General features: G+C 37.2%; 1 protein-coding gene across 8 annotated transcripts in view; it reads left to right on the top strand.

Moving 5' to 3' along the window:
- The window catches only part of PIWIL2 (piwi like RNA-mediated gene silencing 2), a 100,014-nt gene that overhangs the window by 19,591 nt on the left and 61,508 nt on the right, over positions 1-18,915 (top strand). For 6 of the 8 annotated variants that reach the window (XR_012473251.1, XR_012473250.1, XM_074209134.1 and 3 more), the window contains 5 exons: positions 2,672-2,912; positions 4,933-5,020; positions 5,322-5,466; positions 6,013-6,213; positions 7,518-7,628. Coding sequence is in view for 6 of the 8 variants with exons in the window: in XM_074209134.1 (XP_074065235.1) it covers positions 2,721-2,912; positions 4,933-5,020; positions 5,322-5,466; positions 6,013-6,213; positions 7,518-7,628 (737 nt within the window). In the remaining 2 variants the exon portion in view is untranslated. Of the gene's footprint in view, positions 1-2,671; positions 2,913-4,932; positions 5,021-5,321; positions 5,467-6,012; positions 6,214-7,517; positions 7,629-18,915 lie in introns of those variants that run through there. The other 2 variants (XM_074209136.1, XM_074209137.1) reach the window with 2 other exon arrangements.

The following is an 18,915-nucleotide window of genomic DNA, read 5'->3' on the forward strand; positions in this document are numbered from 1 at the left end:
GTTTTTCCACTGACAAATTACTAAATTCTGGAAGGAGAATTCTGTTTGTGGTTAAAAGAAACCTAGGTTCACATCCCTGCTCTAGTCCTGTGTTGGGCAATACACTGAACCTTTCAGGGTCTGTTTTCTCATTTGTAAAATATAGATATTTGTCCTACCTTCTTAATAGTAGTTCTGGCTGGTTATATAAATTTGTTGCATAATAAGTTGTTTAAATTTGAAACTATACTTTCATATGTTTAGATTGGAAGGTTTAATTGGGAAGTAAAGGGAAACTCAAGAGATCTTATTGGGGCAGCCAAGTGGTGAAGTGTGTGGCCTGGAATCAGGAAGACACATGTTCCTGAATTCATATCCAACTTAAACCTTTGTTCTGTGACTTTGAGTCACTTAATCCTGACTGTCTCAGTTTCCTTATCTGTAAAATGAGCTGGAGAAGAAAATAGCAAAACACTCCAGTCTCTGTCAAGAAAATGCAAAAGAAAATTGGGTCACAGAGTCAGACAGGACTGAACAACAGAAATAATAATATTTTCCAGAAATGACCCCAGTTACTACAAATGTCAGGGGAAATAACTTAGGGTGGACTTCTGTTAAGGGATTTAAAATTTTCTATTGCTTACCAATATTTTCACCAGTCTTAACCATATTGACTGGTGTCAGGTAGTTGATGCATATGATTTGTATGGAAGGAGAGGCAGGCATGTCAGAAATATGAAATCAGCATAGTATTCTGTCTTTTCAAATTCAAATTATTTCCTTATGACCTCCTTCCCTCCACCTCAAGAGTAATTTTTCTTTTTTTTTCTCTTTTTAATATATCATGGTAACCTGAATTTTTTAGACATTTTCCAGACTTTTCCCAGGCTGTAGACCCTTATTATATTTTGCATGGCCTTTTCCTGAATAACAAGTAATGGATTCAAGTATTAAAACAGCTTCTTAACAGAGGACCTTTTGGACCCTGAGGTTAGTTCTTTGAAGCTTTGTAAAAGTTTTGTGAAAAGAAAAAAAAGGTGGGTCAGGAGAGAACATTGGAGAAGATCCGGGGGTATAATATATATGGTTGATGAATCAGCAGAGGAAGAGGAGGAGAGGTCAGATGAACAGGAAAGGGCAGTATCATGAAAAACCAAAGAGAAGAGAATATTCCTGAGAAGGGTGTTCAATAGTGTCAAAAAAAGGATGAGTATTGATAACTTAATTTAAAAAGGATGAGTACTGAATAAAAAGCATCAGATTTTACAATAAGAGATCTTGATAATTTGGAGAGAGTAGTTTCAGTTGGGTAATGAGGTTGGAAACTAGAGGTTGAAAAGTGAGAGGATGAGAAAGGGTGTTTGGCTAAGAAAAGGTTAAGATACAGGATGATACTTTGAGCAGAAGGTAGAGTCTAGTGAATGCTTTTTAAGAATGGAGAGACTTGGGGCAGCTAGGTGGCACAGTGGATAGAGCACCGGCTCTGGAGTCAGGAATACCTGAGTTCAAATCTGGCCTCAGACACTTAATAATTACCTAGCCGTGTGGCCTTGGGCAAGCCACTTAACCTCATTGCCTTGCAAAAAAAAAAAAAAGAATGGAGAGACTTGAGTATTTGAAGGCAATAGGGAAAGGAACCAGTAAATAGGAGAAGTTGAAAATTTGGAGGTGGAGAGAGGATTGTTTGCCAAAGAAGACCTTAATGGACAGGATAAAGGATATATTCTGGGGTTTATAAAATTCCAGTGACTTCCTGTTCCCTCTAGGATGTAATAAGGATACTTCTCTGTTTGACTTTGAAAACCATTCACTATTAGCTTTTAAAACCTTTCACAACTTAGCACCAACCTATCAAGTTTCATTGGACATTATCTCCCTTCCTGTCAGCCACTATCTCTGTGCCTTTGTAATGTTATCTGCCTGTAATGCATTCCTTCCCACCTTTCACCGAATTTGAATCCCTCTCTTCTTAAAGACAAATCTTATGTGCCATCTTCTGCATGAAGCCTTTTTTGATCCTTCCAATTGCTAGTACTCTCCTTCCAAGACTACCTTTTATTTTACTACTTTGTTTTGTTTTTTAAGTGGCTTGCCCAAGGCCACAAGGCTAGGTAATTATTAAGTGTCTGAGGCCAGATTTGAACTCAGGTACTCCTGACTCCAGGGCCTGTGCTCTGTCCACTGTGCTACCTAGCCACCCCACTACTTTGTATTTATTTGTATTCATTCTGTGTGTATTTATATATGCTCTTGTCTTCCCTATTATGATTATCCTTTTACATAAGGATTATTTCATACTTTATACTTGATTACCAGACACCTAGTAAAGTGCCTCACATAAAGTAAGTTTTTAATATATGCTTGTTGATTGACTGATATTTTGTCCCAAAATATATTTAAAGGGGTAGTTAGATGGGCACAGTGGTTAGTCAGGATGAATTGAGTTCAAATGTGGCCCTCTGACTCTTGACACTTAGTAGCTCTGTGACTCACAGCAAGTCACAACCATAGTTGCCTCACAAAAAAGACAGAGGGAAAGGAAATATATTTTAGAGCCACCCTTAGAATAAGAATGATGGGAAGTATGGATTTGGGGAGGGTTTGGAGGAATTATGGCATTTTATTCTCATGGGCTTGTTTTGAAAGGGTAGAATGAATTAGGAACTTTTGTTCCTCTTTAATTTGTTGACAGGTGATTAAACCAAAACAGGATCAATATCAATGTCCTCTACAGCCAACCAATGGATCCAATTCGACCTCCGTTCAGAGGAACTCCTCCTTTCCATTCACTTCCAAGCATACGGTTGCCAGGAACTCGACCACATGTTCCTAAACTTATGGACACAGCTGTGGGCAGAGCAAGACAGACAGTCCAAAGCAATTCATTTGGAAGACCAAAGGAACCAAGCCTGCTATATGAGCAATTACAACAAGTAAGAACATAGGAATCTGGAAATAATGTTGTTCTTGTCTAGTGGTGAACATGCTTTTTGTCTTGCTGTTCTTAAATTTCTCACTTTAGAATTTAATCATGAACAGGAAAATGCTTTACCAGTAGGACTTTAAGATATGTACATAACCACTTCCTCTTGTGCCTTTCCAGATTTTATGAAAAGTAGTTTTGGAGACAATGAGAATGACTGCTTGCTGCTTTTTAAATATTCTTTTGTTTCCCTGTGGTGTTAGCAGTATAGGGATGGCAGCAATTGTTACTGCTTTACAGTATGTCAACCCTAGAGATCATAGTTGTCAGCCTAGTGAATTTTTTGTTGTTTGTTATTTTGATAAGGCTCTATACTCTTAAAATCTAAGGGAATCTCTTTAGCTACTGCCACTATACATTTGTTTATTTTTTTAGTCAAAATTTATTTGATTTATAAACACATAATGTCTTTTTTTTGGGTGTTTTTTTTTTACAAGGCAAATGGGGTTAAGTGGCTTGCCCAAGGCCACACAGCTAGGTAATTATTAAGTGTCTGAGACCGGATTTGAACCCAGGTACTCCTGACTCCAGGGCTGGTGCTTTATCCACTACGCCACCTAGCCGCCCCAACACATAATGTCTTTAATCTTATTTTATGTAAGATATTAAGAATAATATTTGCTTACATAAGTAAAACTCAAAGAACAAAAGGATTTAGAAGATCGGGGGGAAATCTGACTGAGCCATTAGCTAGCAGTGTGTAAAATGTACTATTTTTTTCCAGAAAGATAAACATTTTCTAATTAACATAGAGTTGTACTCAAATTGCTTAAGGCCCCTGTATTCAAATATATGGCATTATGATATTGACAATCTTGTAGCATGAGAACTGTAGCATGAGACAAGGAATCTGTCAAGGTCTGAAGTAAAGACCTTGTAGCAACTGAAGAACTGTAAAGGAAATGAAATCTTCCTTGTTCTTAAAGAGTTATCTTTACTGAAGAGTTGACACCAAAGTTAGAACTTCATTTCTTCTGACTTAGTAATTCAGGAACTTCATGAAACCTAAGATTAAAAAAACTATGAATTTTTGTATTCTCTACTTAATGTTTTACATACTCCAGCCAAGAATTATATAATTTCTCTCTGTTACTGAAATTATTTTGTACAGATATTTTATCTGCCTCTTTGTAGTGAGGAAAAATTTTTATTTTCTAAATGAAACAAATTAAAATTCAAGGGTATGGAGTACAGTGAGAAGAGCACTGATCTTTAGGAATTAAATCTGTTTTCTAGACTTGACTTGCTACTTGACATGTGACCTTGAACTAAACTCTTCCCTGGCCCCCAGTTTCTCAACCCCAGCCCTAATTTTGAAACAGGGAAGTGACTTGACTTAGATGACCGGAGGTACTTGCTAGCTCCAAAAGTATCAGTAATTCTATGAAATGATAAGTTGGAGTTATTTGTAGAACCGTGCTTAAATACTATTCTTATTTAGTCATGACCAACTTTAGGACCTAGATACCAGAATGATTTGTCATTTCCTTTCCCAGCTCATTCTATAGATGAGGAAACTGAGGCAAATAGAGTTAAATAACTTACCCAAGTTCACAAAGCCATTTGTTCTCTGAGACCAGATTTGAACCCAGGAAGATGAGTCTTCCTAATTATGGGCCCAGTGCTCTATACACTGCACCATTGTAGCTATCAATATAGTTGTACTTAAATATAGTTGTTCTATGTAATAACTTTGTTTTTCCCCCCTTTAGAATAGCTACTGTTAAAATATTTCCCCATGAAATACACTTATCAAACACTTTTCTGTTGATAAGATAAATTGGTTTTTCCAATAGTAACGTTACAAAGAGGTTCAATTATGCTCTTATTCCCCCAACCTGTAACACTACCAGAACAGAATAAAGATAAAGGACTTTTAGTTCTGCCAGAAGACTGAGAAAATCATTATTACTTTTGACTCTTGAAAAATCCTTTCCCTTCATAATTATTTATCATTTACATTTATACAGGAGTCTGTCGGTTTGCCTTCCATGTTCCGTGGGCTAGGGTTTGAGACAGCACCCCATTCCCTTTTGAGAAGAGAGATACCAACCTTAGGTAAGTGGAAGGCTAATAAAAGATGTCACTGGGGACAGCTAGGTGGTGAAGTGGATAGAGCACCAGCCCTGGAGTCAGGAGAACCTGAGTTCAAATTTGACCTCAGACGCTTAATAATTACCTAGCTGTGTGGCCTTGAGCAAGCCACTTAAACTCCACTGCCTTGCAAAACAACAACAGAGTCATAGTGCTTTGCTTTCTTTTTTCTTATCTTTGTGCTTTCTATCTCCAAAGAAATTGATCATTTAGAAAATTATTTTCAGTCTATAACTCTAGCCAATATTTAACCTTTTTTATTAAGGTAGAGGCATTTTAGGCCGAGGCTTGAGTTTTGAGAAGGAATCTAAAGGCCAAGAAGAGCTTCTGAACCAACCAACTTTCCCAGGCCCTTCAGTGTTGGCAGCTGGAGACAGCAAGATGGCATCAGTCACCCTTGCTTGGAATAGGTACGTGTTATTTAGTTCTCAAACAAGCTTAAGTTTGAGAAAGATAATTTAACTGACCTTGTGAGCAAAAGAAAATTTTTAAAAAGACTTGTTCTACCTATCTTCATAAACTGTTTTTGTAATAACAATCCTTAGGCATTTTCTAGGAATAGTAGGCAATTGCATTTCTTTTTGTTCACTAAAAAGAGGGATTTCCTGTGCAGTTTCCTTATTTGATAATGAATATTACCCCATTTCCCCTTTTAGGAAGTCTAATTCTAATTCTAAAATAATTTTTAAACTGAGTGAGGTACACTGATGTTTCAGTTCTGATATGGAAAGTGATCTAGAAAGTTAGCACTCAAAGTAGTTGGATGTGACTGACCATTTTGCTCTGCTTTCATAGTATGTTCTATTTTATGTCATTGTCTTAGATTTACTTTCACAAACCTCATTCAGTCTACTTTTTAGACTGTTCTGGGAATAATGTAGATTTGGAGATGATGAAAATGGAACATAGATAAAAGTACTGAATTTTTCAAAAATCTGTAATGTTTGTGAATTCAGGACACTTGGAAGAGGGAAGTTGGAGGTTCCTTTGGGAAGACCAACTATTGGCCTAGGCAGAGCGATATATAAAGTACCAAGTGATTTATCATCTCCAGATACTCCACTGTTATCAACACCATCACTACCACCATCCAAGTCCTCATTCCCCCTCTATCAAGATCATCTTCCAGATATTCCTGTCGAACAGATGGAGAAAAAGTAAGTGAGGAGCACTGCCTTTGTGACTTATAATGATGGGAGGCTTTCTTGTTAGCTGCTATATTTAGGTTTAGGCAACTGATATGATATGTTTCATAAAACCAGAATCCCAGTAGGATAGGTAATAACATTTTTTAGTCGTTGGAAGGGTTACGTGATTTCTAAAGAAGAATTAATGAATGATGAAAGTTATTGGATAATAATGATAGAGAGCAGAGTAGTGACTCACTGTTTCCCCTCTAGGTCAGATTTAACAAGACAGTTCCTTTTAAAAATTAAATATTTACAGATATTCTCTCCACTGATGAACATTTCAGCATCTCCATATTTTTGGTAGGTAGCTTCATGAATTTTTGTGGCCAAAGAAATAGTCGTTTTCTATTGATGATCCTCTCCAAAGTTAACTAACCTGGTCTTAGAATGGCATATATAGCGTCTCCAGGCCTGTTCTAGAAGTTTTTCTAGGTTACTTAGGGTTAATACTATACTGCAAGAAGGCAGCGTAATAGGACTTTTAGAGGAAGGATGCCTTCCTCTAAAACTTGAGTAGGGGGAGGGAGAAGAAAGTTACTGAAATCCTTCTTTGAAAGTTTATGCTTCAACCCATCCAGAATACTCATAGAGCTAAGTATTGATAATGGGGAGCTCTTAGATGCAGAAACATCCTTGCTTAGTGAAGATTTGTACCATCTCTGGATCTTATAGTCTTATTTGCCTGGAGCATGGACAAATTAAGTGCTCAGGGTCACACAACCAGTTTGTGTTAGAGATTGGACTTGATTCCAGGTCTCCCCGACTCTGAGGCCAACTGTCTATTCACTATGCCATGCTGCCTCTCTGTAACACTCAAATAGAAAAGGCAGCCCTGCTCCTCGGGGTTGGCTTTCCCTATCTGTAATGGCATCTCCCCCTCAAACTTTGTTTTGCATCTCTAATATACTTAGCATGTACTTTTGTTTAGTTGTATAACTACAACTTTGCTATTATCCTTTGCTAGATTGTAAGCTCCTGGGTGCAGGGTGTGTTTTCTTTTTTCTTTTTGATTTTGTATCTTTTAGAGACTAACATGGTGGTCTGCCCAGAGTAGACCCTTAATAAATGCTTTGTTGAATTGAATTTTCAAAATAGATTCAGCTAAAAATGTGTCTTCTAGTATTATGGAACAAAACTTGCATCTGGATGCTATGATTTTTCCTGATTTTTAGATATCTGAGCAAAATCATGAACTATTCTTACTTCCTCCAGCTTGTCTATTCTTGTGTGTTTTTTTTGGTCTGTGTGTGTGTGTGTGTGTTTTTCTCCAGAGAGCCCCTTGTGAAACAAGGATCAAAAGGAACCCCCCAACCTTTGGGATTGAATCTAGTCAAAATACACTGTCAGAATGAAGCTGTGTATCAGTATCATGTGACTTTCAGGTAATGGCAAACTTTTTCTCTTTTGCTCCTTCTAAAACTGAGAATTGTGTTGTGTGCAGGTCCTCTAATTTCTCCTATACTTTGGAGTGATATGTTGCAGTCAAATTGTAGGCGATTAGGGATTATAGATTTTACTTTATATCAGAATTTTTATTGTGATTGTCCTTTTGGGAGATCATACTATTTTCCCCTTCTTAAATCTTGAAAATTAATTTAATTGTTATTAGTTCTTTCAGTATGTCTGGCTGTAAGGTGATTCTTTTGATCCAATTTCATATGTGAAATAGTATGAGGAAAATAATTGGTGCCTGGATGTGATTTTTTTTTTGTTTGTTTTATTTTACTCTCTTGCCTTGCATAGGTAGGAGATCAGCTCCAATATTATAGAGAATTAGGGTAACAAAAATGTAATCTATCCTATGTCATAGAGGGGGAATTAAAGGGAGAGGACCTGTCAATCTCCTGAGTTATCTCTCTGGGACAAGTACGGGTATCTTTGGGGACCTGATTTTGGAAATGAGGTGAAGAATGAAAATTAGAGACAAGTAGAAGAAATGGAAAGAGCCTTGAGATAATTGCTAATGCTGTCAACCTTGTCCTTGTTTTACTGTGTACATTTGTGTGTATGTATGTGCCTGATATCATAGTAGTACAAAAGTTTCTTTTACTCTCTCAGAACTGATATGATTGATCTCAGGTCAAAAAGATTGAAATACTGCTTCCTGTGTACCTCAAGAAGATCAATCAAAGGTGGTCACAGCCTGTGTTTTGGGGGAACTCTGACCATAATATACCTAGAGTTTAGTCAAACCTGCTAAAGTTTATCCACTAAATGAACAGGTAGAGAAACCTGGGGCTGGATAGGGGTTCCTTGCTGCAGTCTGGTATATTATCTTTTACAAATATATTCTCCCAGTTTAATCACCTTTCCCTGTATGAGCTAAATTGAATTAGTATTTGTCATTAACCTAGACTCCCCAACAGTCTAGGTTAATAACATTGGGATGCAAAAAACTGTAAGATAGTCTCTTTCTTTAAATATCTTTCAATCTTATTGGGAGAAATAAGACATGTACTACACATATGATTCAGTGTTATAGAACAACTTATTTGAAATTCTTATCACTTGATGCAACATAAGTACAAATCCGCCATCTACTAGAACTAACTATACGGGGCCATTTTCATCCTTGTCTAAACAATTGGACCATGGACCTCCCTCTCAGCTGATTCATACTCTCCAGTCTCTAATTTGGATTAAATTGTTCAAACTCTTATAAGCAATGAACTGTTTCCAATGTATTTACTATGTAACACCTTCATTTGTCTCACAGTCATTTATGATCAAATGCCCAAAAGATGTGGTAGAAACAGAAAGTGTGATGAGAGGCCAAGGAGAAGCAGGACATTAGTGCGTAGTTGTGAGGAAAAGCTTCATTTAAAAGGAAAGGCTTGGGACGGCTAGGTGGCGCAGTGGATAAAGCACACCGGCCCTGGAGTCAGGAGTACCCGGGTTCAAATCTGGTCTCAAACACTTAATGTGTGGCCTTGGGCAAGCCACTTAACCCCATTTGCCTTGCAAAAAAAAAAAACCTAAAAAAATATAAAAGGAAAGGCTTGATGTAAAAGATAAGTAAGATGTGAATAGGCAGAGAATATAGGGGAAGGCCCACCAAGCCTTGGAACTGAATAACTAGTAAAGATTCAGAAATAGAGATAAACAGATTTAGGGGACAGTGAAAAGTTCAAGTGGGTCAGAGGCAAAAGATTTCTGTTGAGGGTTGGAGTTTGGGGAAAGATAATCTGACTTCACTCACTAAATATTAGGGAGGCTAAAAACAAAAAATATCAATGGTCCCTTGCCTGGCAACAAGAATACAGTTTGACCAACTTGAATTCCAGGTCTGCCCAACAAGAGGCAATTTTTGAAGCATTCTAGTCATGATGATAGAATAAGCTTTTTGAAGGGAACCAAGAACCCTCAACACTTCAAAAAAAAAAAAACCTTACAAATAAAAGCACCAAAAAGAAGAAAAATGATTTAAAAATTTTAAGAAATTAAGACACTTAAAATGAATAAGCAAAGCAAAATCCTGATAGTTTAAAAAAATACAGTACAGCTACTAAACCAGCTTAAAATACTAGAAGCAGTTTTGTGAAAAAAGATCCAATAGGAGATATTCTTAAATGTCCTTAGATGACTAAAAGACATATTGAAAGAAATTTAAGCAAGAATTAACACGATAAAAAAATAACAAGGCCAAAAGAAAAAAAATCTTTGGAGAAACAGAGCTGGAATTGAAAGATGTTTTTAAAAACTGGAAAGACATAATTAAGAAAATTACCAATAAGAATGCAGTAGGAAACCTGATTCAATACTCAACCAACATATTTAACTACAGTGAAAAACATTTATTGAAGACCAACTGTGATATTCAAAGAGTCTGTAGGATTTAAGCAAGGATTCCATCCAAGAATAAAAACTTTACCTCAGTATAAACTCTAACATTGTAACAAAAGGGAAAAGAAACCCCAGTTCAAGTCACCTAAACACTCAGAAATTATCTTAGAACCTTAATCAGGACCACAATAATACTTTTCAAACAGAGGGGAAAGGGCCATTGGGGAAAATTTGAATACAATTTCCATAAAATTAAAAAAATTGACCATGAACTCCATGAACTCCAAATTCTCAACCCAGCAAGAAACTATATTCTTTTTTTTTTTCTTTTTTTTAGGTTTTTGAAAGGCAAATGGGGTTAAGTGGCTTGCCCAAGGCCACACAGCTCGGTAATTATTAAGTGTCTGAGGCCAGATTTGAACTCTGGTACTCCTGACTTCAGGGTCGGTGTTCTATCTACTTCATCATGTAGCTGCCCCTGAACTCAGTACTCTTACAAATTGTTTGTACTTAATCCATTCCATGTGTCATGAATGCATTCTTTTCTCATCAACTTTCTGTAACTCCCCCAATTCTTAGTGCTTTCTTCTTTATCAATTTTATTCATATTATGCTTATTTATATAATATTATATCCCCTCTGTGGAATTTAAGCACTTGAAAGTGCAGACTACATTTTGTCTCAGTATCTTCAGTAGTTAATGTTAAGCAAATTTTTACTAAACCAATTGTTAACCTAGATGGCCAGAGACAGAGGTCCATTTGTTATATTGAATAATATGATATATGTAATGAATTCAACTTTAGTAATTTCTAGGGATCCTTCACACAGGTAGGTTTTGGCTCTGGGAAACAATGAAAACAAAGCAGGTAGAGAAATTTGTTTTAATCCTGACAAGTCTTGCATTCTTTTCCGTGCATTAAGAACAACTTGTACTGTCCAAAATAATAATGCACCCCCAAGACTATACAATCAACTTAGCCATTCCCACAGGGCTGGAGGCTGTCTATATTGTCTTATTTGGATGGTGACAGCTGATGTAATTGTTGTATTGTCCTACATGGTAGGTTTGTCCTGAGATCACTCAAGCTCCCAGAATGTTTTTTTTTTCCCCTTACCACTTATGATCATATTTATGTTCTCTGTGATATTCAGCAAGGTGGAGCTCCAAGGGAGGAGTAATTTAATAATTTGCAAATAGGTTCTTTGCAGTGAAAGTAATTAATAAAACTGACCTGTTTACAGGCACTCTTCTCTGATCTGCTCTGTCACACCCAGTTTAGAGACTGGCTCAGTTAAAATTTGGTTAACATTAGTTCATTTCCTTGCACAGAAATAGAAGTTTACTAAGTATTTGTTGGTTGTGTTGATTTGGATAGCTCTGTGATTTCTTCAACTTCTACTCATCAGTGCCTTCTTATCCCGCATAAGTGTCCATTTCTTAAGGATTTTCCCAGCATGCGGTGGCTCCACACAGCATGGCTGGGGACTTTTCTCTAGCTTTCTGGACATTACAAGTGGTGACCCTGTATCTCTCAAGGGCCTCTTGGACCTAGACTCTCAGGAAAGCTCTTCTCCCCTCACCTGGGCCTCCTTCTTCCTCAAGTCCAGCATTGCCTCTTGGAGCCTTTCCTACCTTTCACCCCATGGTCTCTGGGGGCTGATGTCCAGGCCTTCCTGGCTGGGCCTCCTACCCTTCCGGGCCTCCTGCATCTCCTGCCCCCTCTTGTCCCCCTTCATTCTGGCCTGTTCCCAGAGCCTAGAAGACTCTGCTTTGCCTCCACTTCCTAATATGCTCTGGTGCCCCCTGCTGGGGAGGTCTGGTGGTCCTCCCTGAGGCTGCCCTCCAGTGCATCCTGGAATACAGTGACTGTAGGTCTGTCCTGGGTAGGGCTGGGCAGATTGATTGGGACCAAGTCAGATATTAAATTGTTGACGTTTGTCAGAAACCTCCTAATGCCTTACATCTTGTAAACATTTTGATTATGCAGTATCTTTTGGCTGCAGTCATTTGGTTTGTATAATTTGGCATTGAAGCAGTCACATTTGAACTTAAATATACCTTTGAAAAACAGTCCCCCCCCCTCGTATTTATCTTATGACCCATAGAGTTCTTCTCAATGGAGTTTAAATCAGATTAGTCCTAGGCTGCTAAATTATATTTAGCTCCATTTCTTGGATACATTTTCTTAGTTTTTATATGTGGTATGTTATAAGGTTTAGTTGCAATATTTCATCTCTACTTGGAAATTTCTGTAACTGCCTCTCATATATGTTTCTTACAATTCATCATTCCCTCAATGAAGACAAGCTTTCCAGGTCTACAGGAAATAAATATAATAGAGGAGAAATCCTAAAACTTTTTTTGGGCAGGTACTTTAGAGGCCAGTGAAAATGGCATGGTTTTACGGGATCACCTGGACTTCTCACAACAGTGAGAGTGTTTTTCATTAGTCAGCCTATTCTCAGTCTTCAGTACTTGTGTCTCCTGCCCATGACAAACCTATTTTCTTTATAGCAACTATTTTTTAAATTGGTATTTTTGCTTTTCTTATGATTTCAAGAAAAAATCTGTGTCATCCCAAGAAGCAGAGATTCTTAACTTGGAGTTAGTTGGACAAAATTTATTTTCTTTTTCTCCACAACCTCCTCCCAAATCCTTTTGGGAGAAAAATAATCTTTGAAATAAATGCCCATAACTAATGCACAAGCAAAACAGATGGGCCATGTCTCAAAAAAAGTTGATTTTGTACCCTGATTCATTACCTTTGTCAGGAGCTTGATAGTTTGCTTCATCATCAATCCTCTGGCATTGTTGATGGTCAGTGTATCTACCAGAGCCTTTTTGAGTTGCTTGTCTTTACAATGTGGTTTTTATTGTATAAATTGTTCTCTTAGTTCTGCTCATTTCAATCTGCAGTGATTCATACAAGTTTCTCAGAAGCCATCCTTTGTATCATTTCATAAGGCACAAGCATATCCCCTTGCATTCATTAATTATCATTTGTTCAGCTATTCTAGTCATAACATGCATGTATGGCACAAAATCTAACCCTTGACCGATCAAAAACTACCCAAAGGTGAGAGAATCCTCTTGTTCCTCTGCTTGTTGTCAGACTTGGGAGCCAGCCTGGGCCTCACTAGAGGTACATACCCAATTATTGTTACCATCATTGAGAGACACCGTCTTAAAAGCTTGCCCATCCCAAGGAATACCTGCACCTCTATGTGTGTGCATTGTCCCCTCCATTGGACAGTGACTGTTTGATGTAGGTCCTTTTATTCCCAGCACTTGATTTGGTGCCTGGCCACAAACCCTTATCATGGGGATTGATGGAGCCCTTGGCCTCTTCTTGTTCTCCCTTTGTCTCACTTCTTAAGAAACCCGTCTCATCATCTGCTTGTGCCTGTCTTTAAAGATTGTTTTATGATCAGCTTGTTTATGCTGCTAAAGTATCTTGCCATTGTCATTTGGAATACCCACAGTTAGAATATTTTTGGGTCTGTGGGCTTTCATGAATTGTAACCACACAGCATTATCAAAGAAAAACCAGAAAGATAGGCTTTGGGATGTTTTTAGTTTGGGGGAATTTTGAGAGAGAAGGAAAAAAAATGAGGAGATGCTTTATTTCAGGGGGAAAATCTCTTATCGTCAAAGGCACTGCACAGTTTACCATTGTAATTTAGCCTCTTCATTTGTCTATCCCTTCGGTTCTGGACTGCCTTCTTTGTCTGTTGGCTTGTCTATAGACTGTTGTCTAGTGTCTGTCCAAGATACATGTAGTAACGAACTAGTTCCATGTACTGTCCATTCAATTGCACATCATTGTCTGGACAGTAGTCATTCTTCATATGTTTGATTTACCATTGTGGTTAGACTAAAGGCTTTTGGGTGACTATGAATCCTAATTTTAGGGAAATTATTTACACTAGCAAATGAGGTTAACAAGATATTATACATCTTCCTGTCTCATTTGTGGTTTTATATTTAAATAGTTTTGTTTTATATTTTTAAACAATGTGTAAGCTTTTCAAATTCTTCATTCCTTCTGCATTATTTTATAATTTTTATAGACTTCTATTGTTATTTTTTTGTTTGTTTGGTTTTGCAAGGCAGAAAGTCTCTGTTTGAGATCAGATTTGAACCCAGGTCCTCCTCACACCAGGGCCGATGCTCTGTCCATTGTGTCACCTGCCTACCCCACTTTGTCATTTTTAACAGGAAAATAACGATTCTGTTTTGGTATATCATTGCAATTTGTTCAGTTATTTTCAAGTTAAAATCAGTTAAACATTTATTAAGTGTGTACTGTGTGCTAAACACTGCTAAACACAAGATACAGAGACGAACAGTTCTTGAATTGATGAGTAGTCCTTTCCCTCAAGGAATTTTCATTGTATGAAAGGGTTATATAACATAAATATAAACAATTATAATGAAAGATATATATAGTCAGAGTGTTCTAAGAAAATTTGAGGAAAGAGAAGACTTTGGGAGATCATTGAAGATTTTGTGGAATAATTGAGCTGAATCTTGAAGGAAAAAGGAAGATTCTGTTGGATAAAGATGAGAGACAATTTCAGGCATGGAGGAATCCCTCCATGAATGACAAAGGCTGGAGATGGCATGTGAAGTGAGGGAATATCCAGTTTCCAAATTGGGTAGAATCAGTCCTTGAAAGAAGAGTGAAAGATAATTGTGAAATAAGGATTTGGAGAGATAGATTGGAGCTAGATTGTAGAGAATGTTAAATGCCAAATGAAGGAAATTTTATTTTTATCCTATTTGTATTAGTCATCTAGCTACAGTTTTTTTTATTTAGAAGGATGAACAGGGGAGAGGCTTTGCTTACTAGTATCCTATTTTTTTTATTTTTATTTTTAGATTTTGCAAGGCAAATGGGGTTAAGTGGCTTGCCCAAGGCCACACAACTAGGTAATTATTAAGTGTCTGAGGTTGGATTTGAACCCAGGTACTCCTGACTCTAAGGCCGGTGCTCTATCCAACTGGGCCACCTAGCCGCCCCTAGTATCTTATTTTAAAAAAACAAAACTTTGCCTAGGTTATTCTCCTTCTTTTATACCTTTGGGTTTTTATACCAACACATGTCTTACTATCACTACCTTATTCCATATAGAGCTTTCCCTTAACACAAAGAAATTAAGCAAAACTAGTTAAAAAACAGACACCGTATCTGTTCGTATATATGATAGTATCCCACTTCTCAAGTGAGATGAGGAAGATGAGTTTGATCATTTGGCTTCTGGAACCAGTATTGGTCTGTACCTTAGTGGGCTTGTACTTCTCAGCCCCTATAATACTTTTATTGTCTTTGACAATTTGATGACTGAAATGAATCCTCAGTTGTTTTAATGTGCATGTGTTAATATTTAATTGTTAATAATGTTCATTTCTCATAATACTGAGTATTTTTATATACTTTGTAACCCTTAATTTGGAAGGTATTCATATCCTTTCAACACTTACTGGGGAAAGTCTCTTGATATTTGTCAATTATCTTCATATCTGATATTTATTCAAGATATTTGTCGCAATACTTTTTTTCTCATTTGATAGTTTTTTCTCATTTTAGTTGCATTAATATTGTCCATGTAAAAAGCTTTTAGATGTTAGATGATTTCATTTGTGCTGTTCTTGCATCTTTCCCACTCTTTCCCTTAGTGGCATTTCACCTTCTTTTAACTTTCCTAAATAGTAAATTTTAATCCATATTTATGTGTTCAATCACCATGGCCTCCCATCCATCAGGTACTACATTTAAATTTTTGAAACCCAGACTCAATAACCTCATCTAGTTTCTTTTATTTGAAGTTCTTAAGTAGAGGCATAGTATGATAAAAGTGATGGTGCATTATAAGTTGTAGAAAGGACTTAAAGCAGATAAGGAATGACTAAAGAGACTTTTGTAACAATTCCTGAAATGATAAAGGCCTTAGGTGAAGACATTGTGATTTCTGAAAGGATAAATTTGGGACCAGGAAAATTGATGAGATTTGATGATTGATTTGGTATTAAGAGAAGTCAAACATGACTTCAGAAATTCTAAGTCTGAATGAGTAGACGAGATATAAAGACTGGGAACAAGACAAGATTTTAAGTCAGGTCTTCAATTTCTTTTTGCTCCCTTTCTGACTCTCCAGACTTTTTCTACCAGGTCACAGAAACCTCTTTACCCCAGAAGCTTATACCACCCCGAATTTCTCCCATTGGAAGGACCCTCTGAACCCTATGATGTCTGCTTCTGATTAACTGATTCCAGAAATATTGTTTTAAAGAGGATGCCCATTTTCATTTGTCTTCAGGCTATAATCCTGACCCTTTGAGTTTTTTCTACTTGCTGTGTGCCTTCATCACCCCCCCCCCCATCTCCCTTTATGTGTTGATTTCCCCCGTTAGAATGGAAGCTCCTTGAGAAAGCTACCTTTCTGCTTGTATTAATATTGTCAGTACTTGGTACATTGGCTGACCCATGGTAGGCACTTAATAAGCTAGGGTAACCAATAATATTATATAAAATTTTATCAAGGTATCTTTTAAAAAGAATCTTTTATCAAAGACTCTAGAGACACAGGAGTGAAATTGGAGATTGCTAGAGAGGAACAGTAAATTTGAGGGCCAAGTCTCCCCTTCTGTCAGAAACTTGGATGGATTTAGGAACATAAATGAAGATTAGGTTTGAAGAATGGGACAAGAATCTTGTTCTTCAAGATGAGAAGGAAGTATTAAAGAATTGGTGTAGTAAGAGGTTGAATGAAAGAAGAATATGGTAAAGGGCACTTAGATCAAAACATCCTGGATCTCTGTGAAATAAAAGATATACTCATTTGAGGGTAAGGATTGGAAACAATCAGAAAGCATTTGGAAATTTAAGGAGAAATAGTTTTAATAGCAGTTACAGTGAGTATACTAGGAACTCATGAAGAGGAGAATAATCGAATTGCTGAGTATCTACTGTGAACTTATCTAGTCAGTTGGGATGCAGGACATTTGTACCTGTGGTATTTTTTTGGGGGGGGGTGACAGCCCCTTGAAGTAGTCCTTCTGGTACATGAGATTTCAGTCCTGGGAAAATCTGTTGAAATTACTGACTTTGAATTTCCTTTAGTAGAATCTTCACCATAAAGGTGGACATGAATCACTCTTTAGCTTGGGATGCTGATAGGCCCATAGAATACCTCAGAGGCCTTCTAGCCTGTCCCCTTCATTTTGTAGATGAGAAAAAGGAGGTTTGAGAGGTCATGACTAGAAAGTGTCAGAGGTGAGATATAGTCTTTTCCTCTGTGATGCTATTTTCCTTTTAGGATTCAGGTTGCAATCAAAGTTATTAAATGTGATACATTCTAGAGTTAGCAGAAGTCCATTGCCATCTGTCTTCCTTCAAACAAGTATGTCGTTCATTTTTGGCCACAGATCTAATTTTATTATTCCTACACAGAAATCTTCAGGGATTCCTACTGTTTAAAGCACAGAATTCAAATTCTTTAGCTTAACAGTCAAGGATTTTTCAAATCCTAGGACTTCCTTACTTTCTAATATTTATATTTCTTTGCTTCCTTCCACAAACTATGCTTTAACCACACTGAATTATTTGTCATTCTTTGTACACATTCACCCTTGAGCCTTTGTTCACACAGTTTCCTTAGCCAGAAATGCTTTTTCCTTCTTCCTCCTACTTTTTATTTTTTTAAGTTTTTTGCAAGGCAAATGGGGTTAAGTGGCTTGCCCAAGGCCACACAGCTAGGTAATTATTAAGTGTCTGAGACTGGATTTGAGCCCAGGTACTCCTGACTCCAAGGCCAGTGCTTTGTCCACTATGCCACCTAGCCGTCCCCTTCCTCCTACTTTTAAAAATTTTACTTATATGTCTTAAAACCCAGCTGCCTCTTTCCTAAAGTTCTCACTGATTTCCCTCTTCAGAAATAAATCTCCTTTCTCTAGTCCTTACATAGCATTCTATACTATAGTCTATTCTGCATTACAGTATATTTTATTATATTTCACATAAATAATGAATATGATCTACTTTCTGTTTGCTGTCATATTTTACCCCATTTTTTGTTCACCTAAAACCTACTTTTAAATTGGAAGGTACATTAGGTCGATAGTTCCAAGGGGTAGGGCTAGAATTGTGGCCTATCAGAAGTGCTTCTCTCTGCCTTACTCTGTGATCTCTCTCTCTCTCTTTTTTCTTTTTTTAGGTTTTTGCAAGGCAAAGGGGGTTAAGTGGCTTGCCCAAGGCCACACAGCTAGGTAATTTTTAAGTGTCTTGAGACCAGATTTGAACCCAGGTACTCCTGACTCCAGGGCCGGTGCTTAATCCACTATGCCACCTAGCCACCTCGATCTATCTTTTTGATTCCTTTCTTGCAACCCCATGCTCTTCTAACCATAGTCTTCCCATTGGCCTTCTTGGGTTACAACATTGTTGAGAAAAGGCGTCATTCGCAGCTGATCAAGTAGGATAAAGTTCTAAACATAACCGGGAACATATATCATTCCCTCTTTGTGTCAAATCTATAGAGAAGAAGATTTATTCAGTGTTTACATACTCCCTTCTTTTCCTCTACCAAAATAGATCCTTTGTGCCTCTTCTTATGGTGCTAATTATCTTTTGACTTCTCCATCTTTTTTTCCCAGTATAATCCTTTTTTCATGTCTTAAATATTTTATATCAGTCTTATACCCTCACCCTCTGTCAAAGTATACTTCTTTCAGCTATCCTGTTGGAAGTATAATTATCAAGAGCCATATTCATTATCACCATCATGATCAATTTGTATCCACATTCTCTATTCAAACACCCTCCCTCCAACTCTCCCAATAGAATTGCAACCCTCATGCACTGAAGTAAATTGTCATATCAT

The sequence above is a fragment of the Macrotis lagotis genome, chromosome 1, assembly GCF_037893015.1.
Source record: "Macrotis lagotis isolate mMagLag1 chromosome 1, bilby.v1.9.chrom.fasta, whole genome shotgun sequence".
Lineage (NCBI taxonomy): Eukaryota > Metazoa > Chordata > Mammalia > Peramelemorphia > Peramelidae > Macrotis > Macrotis lagotis.